The 21,990-nt window shown below is 58.0% G+C and overlaps 1 protein-coding gene across 1 annotated transcript in view; it reads right to left on the bottom strand.

The window, feature by feature from the left end:
- Window positions 1-21,990, bottom strand: part of PNPLA2 (patatin like phospholipase domain containing 2) — a 46,387-nt gene that overhangs the window by 6,541 nt on the left and 17,856 nt on the right. The window contains exons 2-8 of the mRNA XM_068166637.1: window positions 12,756-12,988; window positions 11,708-11,773; window positions 6,860-7,069; window positions 5,977-6,037; window positions 3,455-3,622; window positions 2,884-3,016; window positions 1,269-1,391 (exon numbers count right to left, since the gene is read on the bottom strand). Coding sequence (XP_068022738.1) covers window positions 1,269-1,391; window positions 2,884-3,016; window positions 3,455-3,622; window positions 5,977-6,037; window positions 6,860-7,069; window positions 11,708-11,773; window positions 12,756-12,988 — 994 coding nt within the window. The remainder of the gene's footprint in view (window positions 1-1,268; window positions 1,392-2,883; window positions 3,017-3,454; window positions 3,623-5,976; window positions 6,038-6,859; window positions 7,070-11,707; window positions 11,774-12,755; window positions 12,989-21,990) is intronic.

Here is a 21,990-nt window from a genome sequence, read left to right as displayed (position 1 = left end):
AAGAGACCTTTGAGAGCATTGAATCCAACCTATCCCCCAGCACCATCTAATCAACTCAACCATGGCACCAAGGGCCTCATCCAGGCTCTGCCTAAACACCTCCAGGGATGGGGACTCCACCACCTCCCTGGGCAGCACATTCCCATGGCCAATCTCTCTTTCTATGAAGAACTTCTTCCTAACATCCAGCCTAAACCTCCCCTGGCACAGCTTGAGACTGTGTCCTCTTGTTCTGGGGCTGGGTGCCTGGGAGAAGAGCCCAACCCCCACCTGGCTCCAACCTCCCTTCAGGGAGTTGCAGAGAGCAAGAAGGTCTCCCCTGAGCCTCCTCTTCTCCAGGCTAAGCAACCCCAGCTCCCTCAGCCTCTCCTCACAGGGCTGTGCTCCAGATCCCTCCCCAGCTTTGTTGCCCTTCTCTGGACACCTTCCAGCAGCTCAACATCTTTCCTAACCTGAAGGGCCCAGAGCTGGACACAGAAAGAGCACAGCTCCAGAAAGACAGAGCTGGTTTGTCCCAGCCCTGACTGCAGGCATCTCTGTCAGAAGCCTTTGTGTGTGCCACACTCCCTCCCCTTCTCATCTCCTGGTGAGTCAGACCAGGAGCTCTCTGGGTGAGAAGACTCTTCTTTAGCCTGGAGAAGAGGAGGCTGAGGGGGACCTCAGTGCTCTACACAGCTGCCTGAAAGGAGGCTGCAGTGAGGTGAAGGTGTCCAAAGTGTCCAAGCCCACAGGCTTCTCTTCTCCCTGCTGTCAGGTGACAGGAGGCTGCTGTTGGTCTCTTTTCTCAAGTAACTAATGATAGGCTGAGAGGAAATGGCCTCAAGCTGTGCCAGGGGAGGGTTAGGTTGGAGATGAGAACACATTTCTTTGCTGCAGCAGTGGTCAGGGCCTGGCAGAGGCTGCCCAGGGAGGTGGTGGAGTCCCCATGGCTGGAGGTGTTCAAGAAGCCTGGGGCCATGGTTTGGTGGCCATGGTGGGGGTGGGTTCTGGATGACCTTAGAGGGCTTTTCCAACCCCAACAACTCTCTGGTTCATTGCAGGCTGCCCTGTGACAGGAAGAAGGCAGGGGACCATGTGCTGAGTCTATCCAACAGATAAGGAAGCCATGAGGCCATGGTCCAGGCCTGCACTTTGGGCTGGGCAGTAAATCCTTCTGGTCAGTCTGTGCCTTCCCCTGCTCCACTGCAGTGGAGGTTGTGGAAGGCAGAGGGGAAAGGGGGAAAGGGAAGGCTGCTCCAGAGGAGGGCAGGGGAGGAAAGCTGCCATACCTGGCTGAGAGGTGGCTGCCCAGCTTCTTCTTGGCTTTCTTCATAAGGTAGTTGAAGATCTCAGTCACCTGCTCCCTCATCCATCTAATATCCTCAGGGATGTCTGGGAGCCATTCCAGCAACCTGGGGAGAGAGAGCCATCAGCTGGGCCACACGAAGGACAGGCTGGCAAGAGCACCACAGCAGCCTCCTGCCCAGAGCTGCTCAGGGCTTTCAGTGACACAGGCACTGGGAACCACTCACAGCAGCCACAGGATTAAGGGGAGAAGCTGTGGAGGCTGAGAACAGTCCAGGAACTTCTTCTTTCCCATCCTCTTCCTTCATCTTCACATTTGAAAGAGGATTTCCCCTAAAGCTATCTCCTGCCAGAGACCTTTCAGAGCAGCAGTCTGACCCCTGCCCTCCCAGCCAGGGCAATGCAGAGCTGGCAATGGCTGCAGCCACTCAACCCCTTGCTCCAGGGGGCCCACAACCCTCTCCTGTGGTCCCTGACTTCAGGCCTGCACTCCCAGCTCAGAAATCTCTCTCCAGGCTCCAAAATTCATCACTCTTTTCTAGGGCAAGTTCCAGCAGACAACCATCTCCCCTCAGGCTGAAGATTTTGCTCTAGCTAAATGCCACAGAAAGGTAGGGAATATTCTGCGTGGCCCTTTCTCCACCCTCACATCTCTGGTGAGTGGCAGGAACTCTGTTCCCTGGAACTCCCTGAGCTAGCACTTACAGGATGGCCAAAGGATCAGGCCCAGCCAGCATGGATTTAGGAAGGGCAGGTCCTGCCTGACCAACCTGAGCTCCTTCCATGCCCAGGTGACTGCCTGGGGGCTGTGGGGCAGGCTGTGGATGTGGTCTGCCTGGACTGCAGCAAGGCCTTGGACACCATCCCCCACAGCAAACTCCTGGCCAAGCTGCCAGCCCCTGGCTGGGACAGCAGCTCTCTGAGCTGGGTTAGGAACTGGCTGGAGGCTGAGCCCAGAGAGTGGTGGTGAATGGTGCCACAGCCAGCTGGCAGCCAGGCACCAGTGGTGTGCCCCAGGGAGCAGTGCTGGGCCCTGTGCTCTTTAACATCTTCATTGATGATCTGGAAGAGGGCATTGAGTCCATCAGCAGTAAATTTGCAGCTGACAGCAAGCTGGGGGCAGGAGTTGATCTGCTGGAGGGTAGAGAGGCTCTGCAGAGGGACCTGGACAGGCTGGGCAGATGGACAGAGGCCAAGGGCAGGAGATTGAACACATCCAAGTGCCAGGTGCTGCACATTGGCCACAGCAACCCCAGGCAGTGCTACAGGCTGGGGGCAGAGAGGCTGAGAGCAGCCAGGCAGAGAGGGACCTGGGGGTGCTGGTTGATGGTAGGCTGAACATGAGCCAGCAGTGTGCCCAGGCAGCCAGGAGGGCCAAGGGCATCCTGGCCTGCATCAGGAACAGTGGAGATCTCTTCCAACCTGGTTTATTCTATTCTATTCTATTCTACTCCATTCCATTCCATTATATCCTATCCTATCCTATCCTATCCTATCCTATCCTATCCTATCCTAGATCCAGTTGTGTCCATTCATGCTCCACCAAACACCCTGCTGCCCTGGGCAGGCCTCCAGGGAGGGAAGCAGGCAAAGGCTCACCTGACAGTGAAGGAAACTGCAGACTCCAGAGGCAGCATGTAGGGCACCATCATTGCCGTGGCCACACGGATAGGCAGCATGTTGGTGATGCCATTCAAGAAGCTTCTCCTTTCAGCACAAGCCTCCAGAAGAGCTGAAGGCAGAAGAGAGCACAGCTGAAACCCCACAAAGGGATTATTCCCTTTCCTGGCCACACCCTAGAAGTTGCCCAGACTGATGTCCCCCCTCCCCACCTTCCACTTCTCATGGAAGCCTTGCTTCAGGCTGGCAGCTCCCTGAGCACAGCTTTTAGCTTTACCAGGCTCCCAAAGGAGTCAGCAACAAGAGCTCCTCCCCTCTGCACCGTGCAGAGCACTGTCAAAGAAGCCAAACTCTCCCAGTTCAGCCTCCAGAGGGCAAGCCACACCTTATCTAAGAGGCCCCAACTTCAGCTGGCCATCAGCAGGTGCCAGTTCAGTGCCTGGGTATGTCCACTCCCAGCCAGGAGCAGCACCCACGCTCCCCAGCCAGCCTCTGAGGTGGAGCTGGCAGCACAGGGAGGTTGCCTGGGCTCTCTCCCTTTGGGTCCTACCTTGGTTGAGTCTGGGAGGCAAGTGTTCAAATATGTGCTCCTCAACAACAGCAAGAGCAGTATTGTCTTCAGGCTGGTCCTCAGCTTCTGCTTCTTCCTCTTTCTTCTCTCCTGGAGGGGCTTCTATGGCAAGGAGAGGCCGGGCAGGGCTGGGACGATGAAGGAGGCCTGAGGAGAGAAGTCACACCATAAAGATACCAACCAACTGTCCTGCCTTGGAGTGCCAGTGCTCACATCCCCCTAGCCCTCCCCAGACACACAGCTATCAGACCCAGCCTCTTTAGCTTCCATCTGTTGTAATGCCACTGCAGCACCATAGAAAGGATGGGCTGGAAGGGACCTCCAAAGCTCATCCAGCCCAACCCCTCTGCACTCAGCAGGGACATCCTCCACCAGATCAGGTTGTCCAGAGCTCTCTCCAGCCTCACTTTGAATATATCTCCAGGGCTGGGGCCTCAACCACCTCCCTGGGCAACCTGTTGCAGTGTTCCACCACCCTCATGGTAAAGAACTTCTTCCTCTCATGAAGTCTTAATCTGCTCTGCTCTAATTTGAAGCCATTTCCCCTCATCCTATCACTGCAGGCCTTTGCAAACAGTCTCTCTCCATCCCTCTTGTAGGCTCCCTTCAGGTACTGGAAGGTTGCTGTTAGGTCTCCCTGGAGGAGATGCTAGTCAGTGTCCTTGCTGATTTGAGATGATCCTCTCCTTCCTTTATTTAGAATAAACCAAACCAGGTTGGAAGAGACCTTCAAGATCATCATGTCCAACCCATCAACCAATCCAACCCACCTAAACAACTAACCTATGGCACCAAGCACCCTATCAAGTCTCCTCCTGAACACCTCCAGTGATGGGGACTCCACCACCTCCCTGGGCAGCACATTCCAATGGCCAATCTCTCTTTCTGTATAGAACTTCTTCCTAATATCCAACCTGAACCTCCCCTGGCGCAGCTTGAGACTGTGTCAGCTTCCTGCTGACTGCCTGGCTTGGAGTAAGAGCCTGTAGCACTGCCTGGGGTTGTTGTGGCCAATGTGCAGAACCTGGCACTTGGATGTGTTCAATCTCCTGCCCTTGCCCTCTGCCCATCTGTCCAGCCTGGCAAGGTCCCTCTGCAGAGCCTCTCTACACTCCAGCAGATCAACTCCTGCCCCCAGCTTGCTGTCAGCTGCAAATTTACTGCTGATGGACTCAATGCCCTCCTCCAGATCATCAGTGAAGATGTTAAAGAGCACAGGGCCCAGCACTGCTCCCTGGGGCACACCACTGGTGCCTGGCTGCCAGCTGGCTGTGGCACCATTCACCACCACTCTCTGGGCTCAGCCTCCAGCCAGTTCCTAACCCAGCTCAAAGTGCTCCCGTCCAAGCAAGCAACTCGCACTTTTCCCCATAGAGAGCCGGTTGGCAGCGTTCTGTTGCTGTAATCTGCCAGTCTTGCAGGCAAGATTTGCCTCCCGCAGCTTAATCCAGAAGCAGAGCTGCATGGCTGCATGGCTGCATGGCTGCATGGCAGCACGGCTGCTCTGATCCGCGGCAGGCTCTCCGCGGCAGGCGCTTGTTCCGCCGCACGCTGCCACTAGGTGGCAGCAAAGGCACTGGCGCCCAGCTACAGCCCGGGGCACGGCGCCGCGCCGCGCCGCCCTGCGCCCAGGGGTAGGGCTGGAAGGGACCTCCGAAGATCCAACCCCCAGCAACACAAAGGTCACCCCCAAAGCAGGGACACCTAGGGCAGGAACGCATCCAGATGGGGCTTGAAAATCTCCAGAGAAAGAGCTGCTGCTGCCCAGGAAGGTGGTGGAGTCCCCATCCCTGGAGGTGTTCAAAACAGGCTTGGATGTGGCTCTTGGAGCCATGGTTTAGCTGTCAGGAGGTGTTGGGTGACAGCTTGGACTTGATGATCTCTGAGGTATTTTCCAGCCTTACTGATTCCATGATTCTATGAAAAGAGACTCCACAACCTCCCTGGGCAGCCTGCCCCAGGGCTCCAGCACCCTCACACCAAAGAAGTTTCTCCTCCTGCTGAGGTGGAACCTCCTGGGTTCCACTTTGTATTCGTTGTCCCCTGTCCTATGACAAGACACCATTGCCAAGAGCCTGGAGCCCTCATCCTGACATCCACCCCTCAGATATTTGTAGACATGGATCAGAGCCCCTCTGGGGCTGCTCCTCTCCAGCCTCAACAGCCCCAGGGCTCCCAGCCTTTCCCCATCAGACATGTGCCAGGCCCTTCATCATCCTCACAGCCTCCACTGGCCTCTCTCCAATATGTCCCTGTCCCCCTTGAACTGAGGAGCCCAGAACTGGACACATTACTCCTGATGTGGCCTCAACAGGGCAGAGTAGAGGGGGAGGAGAACCTCCTTTGCCCCGCTGGCCACACTCTTCGTGCACCCCAGGAGACCATTTGCCTTCTTGGCCAGAAGGTCACACTGCTGTCCCATGGATACACTATCGTCCCTGTGCACCCCTGAGTGGCCCAGAAGAAGAAGTCAGTGCAGGCAGGCACAGCCAGAGGCTCACCATTCCTCTTGAGGAAGTGCAGTGCATCCCGGTAGCCCTGCTTGCACATGTCCCGCAGCACCTGTGGGCAGAGGAAGGCAACAGCAGCTCAGGTGGGGGCTGCCTGCTGCAGCACAGCAGACACCCAGCTCACTCCTGGCTCCAGAGGAATTCTCCTCGCTCCTGAGCTGTCCCAAGGTCAAATCCCACCCTTGCCAGCCCTTCTGGGGCTGTGAGCAGCAGTGGCAGGCGTGACCTGAGTGCATGGGATATGGGAATCACAGATTGGAAGGGGCTCCTGGAATCTGACCTGTGCATGGGCTTAGAGCTGCAGCCACCTCAGTTCCCTGTCTGGGGCTGATGCTGCTGTGGGCAACCTTCCCTGAATCGCTGTGACAAGCAGCCCAGGACTGTGGCCACCGAGTTTGTGGACAAAGCCAGCTAAGACTGGAGAAGGGGCAGGGAAATCCTGGCCAAGGCATTCAGCAGAGGAGCAGAGGCTGGCTGCGCCCCTGTGGCAGAGCCCCCTGAGGCTGCGCTGGCTCAGGCAAAGCTGCCTCTCTTTCAGGAGAGAGTCAGTGGCTGCAGGCTGGGCTGGCAGCTCCATCCTGACCTTAAAGCACTCAAGAGCACGTTGGTTGGGGTGGCTGGCACAGCCTTGTTTACAGCTGAGCCAGGCTGCTGGGGGGCGTGCCAGGGGAACGCTTTCCGAGCAGCTGCCACCAGCCGAACCCCAGCTCACGAGGGCGAAGCAGGCGGCCCTCGGCTGCGGATGGGCAGGGCCTGCCAAGTCCCCGGGCTGGTAATGTCAAGGTCAAAGCCCAGCCAAAGGGCAGAGACACAGCTAGGAGCCTCTGGAAGCTTCTGCCCGAGCGCCTGCCGGCCGTGGCGCCGCCAGACCCACCTGCGGCTCCGGGGGAAAGAGGGCCTTGGAGAGGCGGTAGAGGTTGCGCAGGTTGAACTGGATGCTGGTGTTGGTGACCCTCAGCTCGTGCATGTTGGTGGAGCTGTCCCGGGGGCAGATGTCACTCTCCCCTGAGAAGGGGGACACTGTGATGGTGTTCTTCAGCTCATACTGGGGCAGGTTGTCAGAGATGCCTCCGTCCACGTACCTCTGCCGGCGAGACAAAGGCAGCGCCCGTCACTCCCAGGCTTTAGCCGCGCTGGGCCCCTGCTCAGAGGGCTTTGTCCAAGCTGGGGGCACGAGTGAGCCCAGCCAGCAGCACTGCAGGAGTCAAAACCCTCCCTTTTGCTCTGGGCCCTCCTGGCCAGGGTGAGGTGTGCTGGCCATGAGCATGCAAAGAGAAAAGCACTGGTGGGAGGGCTGCCTTGCTCCGCTGCGGGACCTGCCTGCTGTCCAGCTCAGTAGTACAGAGCATGGAACTACTGTTTGGGCTGGAAGAGACCTTTCAGATCACATCCAGTCCCACCAGCACTGCCAGGGCACCTCTGAACCATGGCCCTCAGCACCACATCTGCACAGCTTTTCAATCCCACCAGGCATGGGGACTCCACCACGGCCCTGGGCAGCCCGGGCCAGGGCCTGGCAAGCCTTTTGGGGAAGAAATGGTTCACCATGTCCAACCCCTACCTGACTGCAGCCTCCTCTCAGGGAGCTGTAGAGAGATTCCACTGCTCTGCCCACAGCCTGACCCTGGGGGACCAACAGCTCAGCTCCTCCTTGCCCTGCTCTCCCTCAGCCAGGCTGCCAGAGCCACTGCTGGCATCTGCTGCAAGTCTCCCCTCAGCCTCTTCTTCTCCAGGCTGAACACCCCCAGCTCCCTCAGCTGCTCCTCCTCAGCCCTCTTCTCCAGACCCTTCCCCAGCTTGGTTGCCCTTCTCTGGCCCTGCTCCAGCACCTCAATATCCTTCTTGGAGTGAAGGTCTCAAAACTGAACCCAGCATCAAGCTGTGGCCTCCCCAGTGCTGAGTCCAGGGGGACAATCCCTGCCCTGCTCCTGCTGCCCACAGCATTGCTGCTCTAGGCCAGGCTGCTGGTGGCCTCCTTGGCCACACTGCTGGGGCATTGCCTGCTATGCTACACCACCAGCAAGTCAGCACTGTCCCAAGCTGTCACTCTGTGCCATTTCCTATTTGTGTTGAGAAGGAGCAGGCTCAGAGCCTCTGGGCAGCAGGGGCACGATGCAAGGGCAGGAGCAGCAATCCCACACATGCTGGGAATCTGCTTGCTGTGCTGTGCTGTGCTAACAGAGCAGAAGGGACTTTGGGTTGGCCCCTGACAGGCTTCCTCTTATCAGGGAACGTCCTGTTCCTACGTAGCACAAACACATCTGCAGGAAGGGCAACCCCAGCAGCCTGCACTCAAGGGAGGAGCAGGAGCTGTGCAGGAGCACAACTGCACAAGGAGCTGAGTAAGACAGTTCCTATCACAGGCCTTTGGCACAGTGAGCAACACAGAGGAGATAAAAGGAAGAGGACATTGGTCCAGCCAAAAGAGCAGGAGGCTGAGACCTTTGCAGAGCAACAACTCAAGCTCTGGGTGAACCTTGGTTACAAAAGAGCTCTGCTGACTTTGGATCAGGGCTGATCTTCCCTTCTGCTGCCTGGAGCCCTCTGGATAGGCTCAAAGTCATAGACTCAGAGAATGGGTTGGGCTGGAAGGGACCTTAAAGACCATCTAGTTCCAAGCCCCCTGCCATGGGCATGGACACCTCCCACTAGACCAGGCTGCCAGCCTGGCCTTGAACACTTCCAAACACCCAAAACCTCCCTGGGCAACCTGTTCCAGGGTCTCCCCAGCCTCACTCTAAAGAGCTTCGGGGCTTCAGGCACATCTGGAGCTAGAGCCCTCTGGCTGACTCCCTCTGCAAGGATGAGATCAGGCTGGGTGGGCAGAAGCAGGCAGCAAAGCAAAGCAGGCAGCACCAGCTTTGTTTGAGGACTCATAGAAGGTGGCTGGAGGGAAGTGTTTTGGCCACTGAAGGCCACCCTGGTGAGGCCACAGAAGTGCACAGCCCCTGAGGGGGGCATCAGCTGCACACAGAAAGGAGGCTTCACTGCAGCAAAGCTGAGAGGCAAAGCCTTCTGACTGCAGAGAAACCCAAGGGCAGCTGTGCAGACCCTGATCCCTGGTCCCCCCTTCCCCAGGGAATGCTGATTACTATCCCTCCCTCCAGCCAGCTGCTGCTCCTTGGGATCTGGTCCAGCAAGCCAAGCCTGACCACCCTCCAACTCCTGAGGGCACAGTGCTGGAGCTCTGTGGGTGAGCAGCAGCAGATTTTGGGGGGGTGGCTCATGACTGGAGTCATCTCTGTAAGCTAGGAGGAGGTACACTGCCCAAGCTCTCCCCTGGGCTCTGCTGACACCACACAGGGGCTGTCCTCACAGTGGCTCTCTTCTCTTGTTGGAGGTGTTCAAGGCCAGGCTGGATGGGGCCTTGAGCAGCCTGGGCTAGTGTGAGGCAGGGGGGGTTGGAACTAGATGGTCTTTAAGGTCTCTTCCAACCCAAAGCATCCTATGAAGCTCTGATTCTCTGGGGCACTGAAGCTCATTCCCTTATGTCCTGTGCACAGGGCCTGGTAATTCGCTTGTTGAGCCTCATCAGGGGTTCAGCTCAAGCCTAGAGGGTGGGGAGAGGTCAGTTACTGACTCTTCCACCTCTTGGTATCATAGTATCATTCAGGGTTGGAAGGGAGCACAAGGATCATCCAGTTCCAACCCCCCTGCCATGGGCAGGGACACCCCACACTAGATCAGCCTGGCCACAGCCTCAGCCAGCCTGGCCTTAAACACCTCCAGGGACAGGGCCCCAACCACCTCCCTGCACAACCCATTCCAGGGCTTCACCACTCTCATGGGGAAGAACTTCCTCCTCCCCTCCAGCCTCAATCTCCCCACCTCCAGCTTCATTCCATTCCCCCTAGTCCTAGCACTGCCTGAGATCCTGAGCAGTCCCTCCCCAGCCTTCCTGGAGCCCCCTTCAGATCCTGGAAGGCCACAATGAGGTCACCTGGGAGCCTTCTCTTCTGCAGACTGAACAGCCCCAACTCCTTCAGTCTGTCCTCACAGGAGAGGTGCTCCAGCCCTCTGCTCATCCTCCTGGCCCTGCTCTGGACACCTTCCAGCCCCTCCACATCCCTCTTGTCATAGGGGCTCCAGAACTGGAGGCAGTACTGCAGGTGGGGTCTCCCCAGAGCTGAGCAGAGGGGGAGAATCACCTCCCTTGCCCTGCTGGCCACACTTCTCCTGCTGCAGCCCAGGCTCTGCTTGGCTTTCTGGGCTGCAAGTGCACACTGAGAGCTCCTGCTGAGCTTCTCCTCCCCCAGCACCCCCAAGGCTCTCTCCTCAGGGCTGCTTTCCAGCCAGTCCCTGCCCAGCCTGCATTTGTGCCTGGGATTGCCTCCACCCAGCTGCAGGACCCTGCCCTTGCTCTGGTTGAACCTCCTGAGGTTGGCTTGTGCCCACCTCTGCAGCCTGTCCAGCTCCCTCTGGATGGATCCCTTCCCTCCAGCTGTCTGCTGCACCACACAGCTTTTGAGATCTCTTTCTTTCCTCCCCCCCTCCCCCTTCTTCAACATCCAGCCTGCTGGGCTTCCAGAGCTCAGAGAAGTGAACACAAAAGCAAAGATCAGGAGGAAGGCAGAAGATGGTTTTCACACCCTGCACACAACCAGACTGCCCTGAGAAGTGGTCCTCCTGTCTGTCTGTCCACCTGTCCTGTGGCAAGCAGTCACCCTGGCCATGCCAGCAGCCACACAGTCCTGCTTCACAAACCCTCTCCCAGGCTCACACCCAGCCCAGGCTAACCTTTCCCCTCACAGCCTCCCCTCCAGAGACACAGAGCCAGGGTTTTCTGGGGAAGAGGCAGGAATTCATTTCCTCATCTTATTTGTTCCCTCCATGCTTTCCCCTGGGAGGAACCTTGGCAGGAGAAGGCACCCCTCAGCGTGCCAGGTCAGCTGCACATTCCACCCCCCTGCTGTTGCAGGCAGCCTGGAAGCTGAGAGTTGTGCCTGACCCACACTGACCTCAACTAGCCCCAAAGAGGCAGCAGGTGAGAGGCACCACTGTGGGCCACAGCCCTGCCTGCAGCTGCTGAGCCAGAGCCAACCATTGCTGATTCTGGCAGCTCTGCCTCTCCCTCCAAGAAGGACACTGAGGGCTGGAGCAGGGCCAGAGAAGGGCAACAGAGCTGGGGAAGGGTCTGGAGAGCAGGGCTAGGGGGGAGCAGCTGAGGGAGCTGGGGGTGTTCAGCCTGGAGCAGAGGAGGCTGAGGGAGACCTCATTGCTCTCTGCAGCTCCCTGAAAGTTGGAGTGAGGTGGGGGTTGGACTCTTCTGCCATGGAACAAGTGACAGGAAGAGAGGAAATGGCCTCAAGTTGCACCAGGGGAGTTTTAGGCTGGATGTGAGAAGAAACTTCTTCACTGGAAGGGTTCTGAAGCATTGGAACAGCTGCCCAGGGAGGTGGTTGAATGCCCATCCCTGGAGGGATTAAAGAGAGGCAGAGGAGTGGTGCTGAGGGACCTGGTTGGGCACCAGCCTGGGGAGGGTTAGAGAGTGGTTGGACTCAATGACCTCCAAGGGCTTTGCCAACCAAAGGGTAACTGCAAACAGCAGTGGCCTGAAGGCACATCCACTGTGGGAAGTTGCTCATTTGGGGCTCTCTCCTAGCTCTTCAGGCTGGCAGCAGCCAGGTGAGCAGACTGCTCAGATGGAGCAGCAGCACTTCTGCCTTCCCCTTCCCCAGGGCATGATTTAATGAAGGAGGGAGCACCTCAGAGCCCTACTCACCACTCCACGGAAGGTTGGAGGTATCAGCCCACAGTAGACAGGGATGAAGGTGCTGCAGACACAGGCCTGGAGGAGAAAGAGAAGGTGAGCAGCAGCTCCACATTACTGACCCCATTACTCCCCTCAGGCACATGCTGATAGGCCAGCAGCAAGGCCAAGGGCATCCTGGCCTGCATCAGGAACAGTGTGGCCAGCAGGAGCAGTGAGGTCATTGTGCCCTGTGCTCAGCACTGGTTAGGCCACACCTTGAGTCCTGTGTCCAGTTCTGGGCTCCTCAGGTTAGGAAAGAGGTTGAGAGACTTGAAGGTGTCCAGAGAAGGGCAAGAAAGCTGGGGAGGGGTCTGGAGCACAGCCCTGTGAGGAGAGGCTGAGGGAGCTGGGGTTGCTTAGCCTGGAGAAGAGGAGGCTCAGGGGAGACCTTCTTGCTCTCTCCAACTCCCTGAAGGGAGGTTGGAGCCAGGTGGGGGTTGGGCTCTTCTGCCTGGCACCCAGCACCAGAACAAGAGGACACAGTCTCAAGCTGTGCCAGGGGAGGTTTAGGCTGGAGGTGAGGAAGAAATTCTTCCCAGACAGAGAGATTGGCCATGGGAATGTGCTGCCCAGGGAGGTGGTGGAGTCCCCATCCCTGGAGATGTTTAGGAAGAGCCTGGCTGAGGCACTTGGTGCCATGGTTTGGTTGATCAGAAGGTGTTGGATGACAGGTTGGACTTGATGCTCTCTGAGGTTTTTTCCAACCTGGTCTATTCTATTCTATTCTATTCTATTCTATTCTATTCTATTCTATTCTATTCTATTCTATTCTATTCTATTCTATTCTATTCCATTCTGTTCAATTCTGTTCTATTCTATTCTATTCTATTCCATTCCATTCCATTCCATTCTATCCTATCCTATCCTACTCTATTCTATCCTGTTCTATTCTACTCTGTTCTACTCTATTCTATTCTAGTCCAGTCCAGTCCAGTCCATTCCATGACACTGGGAGGCCAAGGCAAGGCAGGAGTGGAGGAATGTCCTGCCTGGCCCTGTGCAGGAGGCCTCCACTCACCTGGATCAGCTCCTCCTTGGAGTTGAAGTCGGACAGGATGACATTTTCTCCATCAGAGACGCGGGTGAGGGAAATCCCCAGGCGCCCTGCTGCGACTTCGTGCCCATTCTCCGGCACAGCCTTGGACAGGCAGCTCCTGATGGTCTTCACCAAGTTGAAGGAGGGATGGAGTGGGCCCAGGAACCTCTTCCTGGCTTCCTTGGAAGCTCGGATAATGCTGGCACCAGCCTCACCTGCAGCGAGAGGAAGAACAACGCTCTGTAAGGCTGCTCCTCAGGCCACACCTGGAGTCCTGGGAGAGCTGCAGGGAAGGGATCCATCCAGAGGGAGCTGGACAGGCTGCAGAGGTGGGCACAAGCCAACCTCAGGAGGTTCAACCAGACCAAGGGCAGGGTCCTGCAGCTGGCTGGAGGCAATCCCAGGCACAAGTGCAGGCTGGGCAGGGACTGGCTGGAAAGCAGCCCTGAGGAGAGAGCCTTGGGGGTGCTGGGGGAGGAGAAGCTCAGCAGGAGCTCTCAGTGTGCACTTGCAGCCCAGAAAGCCAAGCAGAGCCTGGGCTGCAGCAGGAGAAGTGTGGCCAGCAGGGCAAGGGAGGTGATTCTCCCCCTCTGCTCAGCTCTGGGGAGACCCCACCTGCAGTACTGCCTCCAGTTCTGGAGCCCCTGTGACAAGAGGGATCTGGAGGGGCTGGAAGGTGTCCAGAGCAGGGCCAGGAGGATGAGCAGAGGGCTGGAGCACCTCTCCTGTGAGGACAGGCTGAAGGAGTTGGGGCTGTTCAGTCTGGAGAAGAGAAGGCTCCCAGGTGACCTCATTGTGGCCTTCCAGGATCTGAAGGGGGCTCCAGGAAGGCTGGGGAGGGACTGCTCAGGATCTCAGGCAGTGATAGGACTAGGGGGAATGGAATGAAGCTGGAGGTGGGGAGATTGAGGCTGGAGGGGAGGAGGAAGTTCTTCCCCATGAGAGTGGTGAAGCCCTGGAATGGGTTGTGCAGGGAGGTGGTTGGGGCCCTGTCCCTGGAGGTGTTTAAGGCCAGGCTGGCTGAGGCTGTGGCCAGGCTGATCTAGTGTGGGGTGTCCCTGCCCATGGCAGGGGGGTTGGAACTGGCTGATCCTTGTGCTCCCTTCCAACCCTGACTGATCCTATGAAATCTGGTCACTAAGGACCAGCCAAGCAGTGCACTCTTGGGGCAGGAGGGTCCTGCAGGAGGAGAATGTGAGGAGAAGAGTTAATGTGAGCAGAAGAAAAGAGACCTCCTTCCAGTGGCTAAAACTGCTCTCTGAACTGAAGCTTTGATCCTGGGGAAAGACTACCAAGCAGCTCCCAAATGCCTCCATTTCCCTTCCCAGCTGCAGAAAGAAGGCAGCAGAACCAAAGCAGCCAAGTTAGAGCCAGGTTAACAAATCCATGGAGGTAAGAGCAGCACCACCCCCAGGGCTCTGGTGACACATCCCTCCCTCTTGCAATGCCAGCAAGGAGTTGTCCAGCCACACAGCCTGGGAATCTGATTCTGGGCTGGGGAAACCCATCAACACCAGCAGCTCCAGCACACAGCCAGCTGGCCCCTTGGACAGGACTCTGGGCTCAGGATTTTAGGCAGTGGGAAGTAGGAACTTAGCAGAAAATCCAAGTTCCCTGCTCTGGAGCAATTTTTAGCACTGTAATCCCAGTCTTCTGCTCTGTCCTGCAGCAAGGTTTAGCAGCCTAATTCTGATCTCTCCTAATTAGCAGTAAGCCACTGAGCCCTGCCCTGCTCCAGAGGGGAGCCACATGCACAACACTCTTTCCCACATGGAGGAAGTCAGCCCCAGAGGAATTATTGATCAGAACTCAGAGACTCACTGAACTGTCAGGGCTGGGAGGGAGCTCAAGGCTCAGCCAGCCCCAACCCCCTGCCATGGGCAGGGACACCTCACACCACAGCAGCTTGCTCACAGCCACCTCCAGCCTGGCTGCAAACACCTCCAGGCAGGAGGCTTCCACCACCTCCCTGGGCAACCTGGGCCAGGCTCTCACCACCCTCCTGGCCAACAACTTCTTCCTCACAGCCAATCTCCAGCTCCCCACTTCTAGTTCTGCTCCATGCCCCCCAGTCCTATCCCTCCCTGACCCCCTCCAAAGTCCCTCCCCAGCTTGCTTGGAGCCCCCTGCAGCTCCTGGAAGGCCACCAGAAGGTCTCCTGGGAGCCTTCTCCTCTCCAGCCTGCACAACCCCAACTCCCTCAGGCTGTCTGCAGAGCAGAGCAGCTCCAGCCCTCTGCTCCTCCTCCTGGCCCTGCTCTGGACTCATAATGCTCCTTAAGGCATCCTTCACATGGGACAAGGGAAGGAAAGGCACAAAGAAACCACACCAGAGCCAAAACCTGAGTGAAAGAAGGCTAAGGGTCTCCTGGGGGGTGCAGCAAGAAGAGTATAGCCAGCAGGGCAAGGGAGGTTGTCCTGCTCCTCTCCTCTGCCCTGGTGAGGCCACATCTGGAGTGTTGTGTTCAGTTTTGGGCTCCCCAGTCCAAGAAGGAACCTGGAGAGGGTACAGCAAAGGGCTACAAAGCTGCTGGGGGCACTGGAACATCTCCCTGGTGAGAGAAGGCTGAGAGCCCTGGGGCTGCTTGGTCTGGAGAAGAGCAGCCTGAGGAGGGGTCTCAATGCTCAGCAATGTCTCAGGGGTGGAGGTCAGGAGTGTGTGACCAGGCTGTGTTCAGTGGTGTCCAGGGGCAGGCCAGGCACAGACTTGAACATAAAGCCCATCTAAAAATGAGGAGGGACTTCTTTAAGGGTAGTGGAGCCCTGGAGCAGGCTGCCCAGAGAGGCTGTGGAGTCTTCTCTGGAGGTTTCCAGACCCACCTGGATGTGTTCCTGGATCAGCCTGCCCTGGCAGGGAGGTTGGACTCCAGTGATCTCCAGAGGTCCTTTCCAACCCCTACCATTCTGTACTTCTGTGAAGCCCAGCCCTGCAGCATGGCCACACAGGCCAGGACACTCCAAGTGCTGAGCCCCTGGCTTCGGGGAAGGCCCCATGGGAGGGGGCTGCTGAGCTGTGGGGACAGGCTGGGTGCCAGGGCTGTGCTGAGAGAGCTCAGCCCAGAGGTGGTGCTTGGAGAAAGCTGCTTCCAGACTTGGCACCTCTGCCTGCAGAAAGGGACCTAGGGGTGCTGGGTGACAGCAGCTGAACAGGAGCCAGCAGGGTGCCCAGGGGGCCAAGAAGGCCAAGGGCATCCTGGCCTGCATCAGGAACAGTGTGGCCAGCAGGAGCAGGGAGGTCATTGTGCCCTGTGCTCAGCACTGCTGAGGCCATACCTTGAGTCCTGTGTCCAGTTCTGGGCTCCTCAGGTTAGGAAAGAGGTTGAGATGCTGGAAGGTGTCCAGAGAAGGGCAACAAGGCTGGGGAGGGGTCTGGAGCACAGCCCTGTGAGGAGAGGCTGAGGGAGCTGGGGTTGCTTAGCCTGGAGAAGAGGAGGCTCAGGGGAGACCTTCTTGCTCTCTCCAACTCCCTGCAGGGAGGTTGGAGCCAGGTGGGGGTTGGGCTCTTCTCCCAGGCAGCCAGCAGCAGAACAAGAGGACACAGTCTCAGGCTGTGCCAGGGGAGGTTTAGGCTGGAGGTGAGGAGAAAGTTCTTCCCAGAGAGAGTTGTTAGCCATTGGGATGTGCTGCCCAGGGAGGTGGTGGAGTCCCCATGCCTGGAGGTGTTCAAGAGGGGATTGGATGTGGCACTTGGAGCCATGGTTGAGTTGTCAGGAGGTGCTGGGTGCCAGGCTGGACTTGATGAGCACTGAGGTCTTTTCCAACCTTATTGATTCTGTGATTCTATGATTTGACAGCAAGACTGAAAACAACAGCAGTGAAACCAAGCTGATGACTACTTGGGTTAAGAATGTGAGCTGGAAGCCTTTGAAGGCAAACAAGTGCCAACAGTGCCAGGAACAGCCTGGCTCAGCCTTTGAGGGAAGGCTCCAGTTGCAGCTGCCTCCTCTGCCACCATTCCACAGCCCAGAGGGCAAAGAAGAATTACTGCTCCTTAGTGAGTTCACTCTTTGCAGACTCCCTGGCTGGTTGCTGCTGTTTCCAGAATCACAGCAGTGTTTGGCTTGGATAAGCTCTCCAAGGTCATCCAGACCAGCCCTCAACTGCAGCCCCACCATGGCCACCAAACCCTGGCCCCAGGGGCCATGGCCACAGGAACCCCTCCAGCCATGGGGACTCCACCACCTCCCTGGGCAGCCTCTGCCAGGCCCTGACCACTCCTGCAGCAAATTTCTCCTCCTCTCCAACCCAAGCCTCCCCTGGCACAATTCCAGGCCAGTTCCTCTCCTTCTATCCCCTGAGACTGGGGAGCAGAGCCCAACCCCCAGCTCCCTGCAGCCTCCTCTCAGGGAGCTGCAGAGAGCAAGGAGGTCTCCCTCAGCCTCCTCTGCTCCAGGCTGAACACCCCCAGCTCCCTCAGCTGCTCCTCCCCAGCCCTGCTCTCCAGACCCTTCCCCAGCTCTGTTGCCCTTCTCTGGCCCTGCTCCAGCCCTCAATGTCCCTCTGGGAGTGAGGGTCCCAATACTGAACCCCTGGCACAATTTCAGGCCATTTTGTCTCCTTCTATCACCTGAGACTGAGGAGAAGAGTCCATCCCCCACCTCTGCACCCATGCCTACACCCAGGAGCTTCAGCTGCAGGAGCCCTGTGCCTGTGTTGGACGTGGCTGAGGGCAGCAGTGCTGTGTGGGAGGGATGGGCACAGGGAGCTCTGCAGCACCAGCAGCTTTCCTGGAAATAAAGCTGGCCCAGGGGTCAGCCAAAGGAGGCAAGGCTAGGGAGGGAGATCCATGACAGATCACAAGCCCTCTTGGAAGGACCTGGAGGTGCTGGAAGGTGTCCAGAGCAGGGCCAGGAGGAGGAGCAGAGGGCTGGAGCTGCTCTGCTCTGCAGACAGCCTGAGAGAGTTGGGGTTGTGCAGGCTGGAGAGGAGAAGGCTCCCAGGAGACTTTCTGGTGGCCTTCCAGGAGCTGCAGGGGGCTCCAAGCAAGCTGGGGAGGGACTTTGGAGGGTGTCAGGGAGGGATAGGACTGGGGGGGATGGAGCAGAACTAGAAGTGGGGAGATTGAGATTGGCTGTGAGGAAGAAGTTGTTGGCCAGGAGGGTGGTGAGAGCCTGGCCCAGGCTGCCCAGGGAGGTGGTGGAAGCCTCCTGCCTGGAGGTGTTTGCAGCCAGGCTGGAGGTGGCTGTGAGCAACCTGCTGTGGTGTGAGGTGTCCCTGCCCATGGCAGGGGGTTGGAGCTGGCTGAGCCTTGAGCTCCCTCCCAGCCCTGCCAGCTCTGTGGTTCTATAAATACATTTGGGAGAGAGCAGGAGAGAAGGTGACAGTGGTTTAATCCTATTACCACCAGAAGTGCTCTTCCAGGAAAACCAGCTCAAAGCTGGCTCACAGCCTGCTGGAGGCAGCAGCTGAATGAGATGGTCCAAGGATGAGTCCCTACCAAGGCTCAGCCACAAGCTGGCAATTATGACAAGGAAAGGTTTTGGGGGGATCTGGTGATTCAGGGCACAAAAGTGAGGCAAGAATCCTCAGTTAAGTTCCTCCTCCCTTACTGAGGCAGGTACCAAGGGGCAGAGGCAACCACTGGTGGCTGGAAAACATCTCCCCCTTCCTCCATCAACCAAGCAACCAACACTTCTCCCTGCACACCTGTACTAAGCCAGTGTCAACCTGTGGAACACTCCACCTGCAGCAGCACAGCCCTGCCCCTTCTCCCCTGCCCCCACCAGCAGCTGCTGTGACACAGGAGCCCCTGCAGGGCCAGCAGCCTTATCTCAATTGCAGCACTGCTGACGCAGAGGAGCATCAGGCAGCTGTGTCCTGAACCACCTTGACCTGTCCCTTCCTCCCAGAGCAGGGGAGGCCACCTGCTCCACCTCTGCTGCTCCATCCTCTGCTCCTTCTGCAGCAAGTCACAGTCTCACAGAATCACCAAGGTTGGAAGAGACCTCACAGATCACCAAGTCCAAGCTGTCACCACAGACCTCATGACTAAACCATGGCACCAAGTGCCACATCCAATCCCCTCTTGAACACCTCCAGGGATGGGGACTCCACCACCTCCATGGGCAGCACATTCCAATGGCTAACAACTCTCTCTGGGAAGAACTTTCTCCTCACCTCCAGCCTAAACCTCCCCTGGTACAGCTGGAGACTGTGTCCTCTTGTTCTGGGGCTGGCTGCCTGGGAGAAGAGCCCAACCCCCACCTGGCTCCAACCTCCCTTCAGGGAGTTGGAGAGAGCAAGAAGGTCTCCCCTGAGCCTCCTCTTCTCCAGGCTAAGCAACCCCAGCTCCCTCAGCCTCTCCTCACAGGGCTGTGCTCCAGACCCCTCCCCAGCTTTCTTGCCCTTCTCTGGACACCTTCAAGTCTCTCAATGTCCTTCTTAAACTGAGGAGCCCAGAACTGGACACAGGACTCAAGGTGTGGCCTAACCAGTGCTGAGCACAGGGCACAATGACCTCCCTGCTCCTGCTGGCCACACTGTTCCTGATGCAGGCCAGGATGCCCTTGGCCTTCTTGGCCACCTGGGCACACTGCTGGCTCATGTTCAGGCAGCTGTCAATCAGCACCCCCAGGTCCCTCTCTGTTTGGCAGCTCTCAGCCACTCTGACCCCAGGGTTACAGGGACCTGGAGGCAGCTGCTTTGGAGCTCTATCAAGCCAGCTTCACCTGAGCTTACTGAGAGGTGAGTGGCTGACCTGCTGGGAAGCAGCTCTGCAGAGAAGGAATTTGGACAAGGTTCCCATGAGCCAGCACTGTGCCCTCGTGGCCAGGAAAGCAAATGATCTCCTGGGTGGCATTGAGAAGCCTGTGGCCAGCAGGTCCAGAAAGGTTCTCTACCCCCTCAGCCCTAAGGAGGTCACACCAAGAGCCCTGGGTCCAGTTCTGGAGTCCCCAGTCCCAGAGGGCCAGGGAACTGCTGGAGAGAGCCCAGGGCAGGCTGCAGAGCTGCTGAGGGGCCTGGAGCAGCTCTGGGAGCAGCAAAGGCTGAGAGCCCTGGGGCTGAGAGCCTGCAGCAGAGCAGCCCCAGAGGGCAGCTGAGCAATGCTCAGCAAGAGCTAAAGGAGCTGTGGAGGGCAAGAGGCTGGGGCCAGGCTCTGCTGAGTGGTGCCCAGGGACAGCACAAGGGACAGCAAGGGGCAGAGAGTGGCAGCCAGGAGGTTGGAGCTGAGCAGGAGGAGAAAGTTGTTTGGTGTGAGGCTGCTGGAGGCCTGGAGCAGGCTGCCCAGAGAGGTTGTGGAGTCTCCTGGGGTGGAGAGCTTCCAAAACCTCCTGGAGATGATCCTGGACACGCTGCTGGGGGTGACACCCATCTGCCAGCCAGCAAAACCAGAGCTGACTCAAAGTATTTCAAGTAGGGGGGGAATGAAAGGCAAGCCTAAGAGACAAACAAAACCAGGAGGAGAGCAGAGTGAGGAGGGAGAGGAACACTCCAGGCAGCAGCTAGTGGCACTGTGGCCCACTCCTGCCCCTGCTGTTTCTTCTGGACAAGCTCCACATCTGCACCAGGGCCAGCACTGCTCTGGCTAGTGCAGCAGCACACAGAATGCAGACTGGGAGGGGAGGGGAGGCTCTCCCCAGGGCTGGAGAAGAGAGGATGACACAGAGAGTGGCTGGATGTAAGGCCAGCGTCTCCTGCCCCTGCTAGGCAGGGGGCACAGCCAGGAAGGTCCCAGCTGGCTGCAGGTGCCTGGATGAAGGGGGCAGGCAGGGCAGTGGGCAGGTCCTCACTAAACCTCCTTCTCATGGCACACCACCAGGCACCCAGGTGGACTCCTGCCTCCACTCCAGCAGCACAGGGGGCACCACTCCTCCCTCCTCAGGCCCATCACCCAGCTCAGGCTCCAGGCTGCCCAGGCACACCAAACCCCAACCCTTTGGAAGGAAGTCAGCTAGCAGAAGGTGGCACAGGAGCTCTGGACATTCCCCCCCAGCCCGAGAGCCCAATGCCTTGTTGGTGTGGATGGCATGGAAAAGCTCCTCTGAGGGCAAGGCTGCCAGGACAGGAGGCAGCTCCTCTGTACTGCAACCAGGGACCTCCTCCTGGAGCTGCTTGAGTTCTGCTATCTGCTGAAGAGAGGTCTGTGTGACACTCAGATTCACACCAGGCTGGGAGGGAGCCTCCAAGGGCATCCTGTGCCACCCCCTGCCATGGGCAGGGACAGTTCCAGCCAGAGCCCAGAGCAGGCTGCCCAGGGACACAGCCAGGCTGAGCCTGAATGGCTCCAGGGATGGAGCCTCAACCACCTCCCTGGGCAGCCTGTGCCAGAGCCTTCCCAGCCTCCCTGGGCACAACTCCCTCCTGAGGTCCATCCTGAATCTGCCCTGCTCCAGTTCCAAGCCACTGCCCCCTGTCTGATCACTACAGGCCCTTCTAAACAGTCCCTCCCCAGCAGAGATTCTCCCTCCAGGAGGCCCCAGCTACAGTCTTCACACTCTGCTTTCAGCTCAGAAGGTTGCCTGACATCACTGGAGTCCTTGTGTCCCCTGCTGGCAGCTCCCCTCCCAGAGCTGAATGTCGGAATAGGATGAGTCAGGAGGCACCAACCAGCATGATCCCCCTCAAGGTCAGCCCAGCCTGCTTGCCTGCCCCTTTCTGTCTCAGCTGTTGCTGTACCTCACCCATGGAAGAGCTAAAAGCCAGTCTCCAGATGATGAGCACAGGTTCTTCCTGAGCACAAGCTGCCCCAGCTCAGCACCTGCCTCCTCTCCAAGCCCTCAGAGCAAGCCATGCCCATGCTCTTCCTGCCCAGCCTCTCCTCCAGCAGATGATGGAGTCCTAAGTAGAACAGTCCCTGGCCCCACAACAGCAGGCTGTAAGCAAGGAGGCACTGAACCAAGCCCTGGCAAGCTGAGCTCCAGAAAATAATTAACAGAGACCTTCACTGGCTGCTTCCACACAGGGCCTGCTCCTTCACCCATGGCACAGGGCATGGCAACACACTGGGGACCCAAGGCCAGCCCCTGTGGGCAGCAACCACAGCTTGTGCAAGCTCCTTCTGCTTGGCAGGACCTCTGCTCCTCTTCCCACACTCCCACTCAAGCAGCCTGGTTTCCACTGACTGCCCCAAGAGAGCAAGAAGCAGGCAGCCCTCCAGCTGAGCCAAGCTGAAGCAAAGCCAGCATGTCCTCAGTGGGAACTTCACCCCAGATGCTCCCCAGCTGCCTCCCAGCCAGGCTGCAGGGATGGCAAAGGGGAGCCCAAAGACAGACTGAAGT

The sequence above is a fragment of the Melanerpes formicivorus genome, unplaced genomic scaffold (assembly GCF_026170545.1).
Source record: "Melanerpes formicivorus ecotype bairdi unplaced genomic scaffold, bMelFor1.0.p_v2 SCAF_103, whole genome shotgun sequence".
Lineage (NCBI taxonomy): Eukaryota > Metazoa > Chordata > Aves > Piciformes > Picidae > Melanerpes > Melanerpes formicivorus.
The sequence above is the reverse complement of the archived record's forward strand: the minus strand, read 5'-3'. Positions and strand labels throughout refer to the sequence as shown.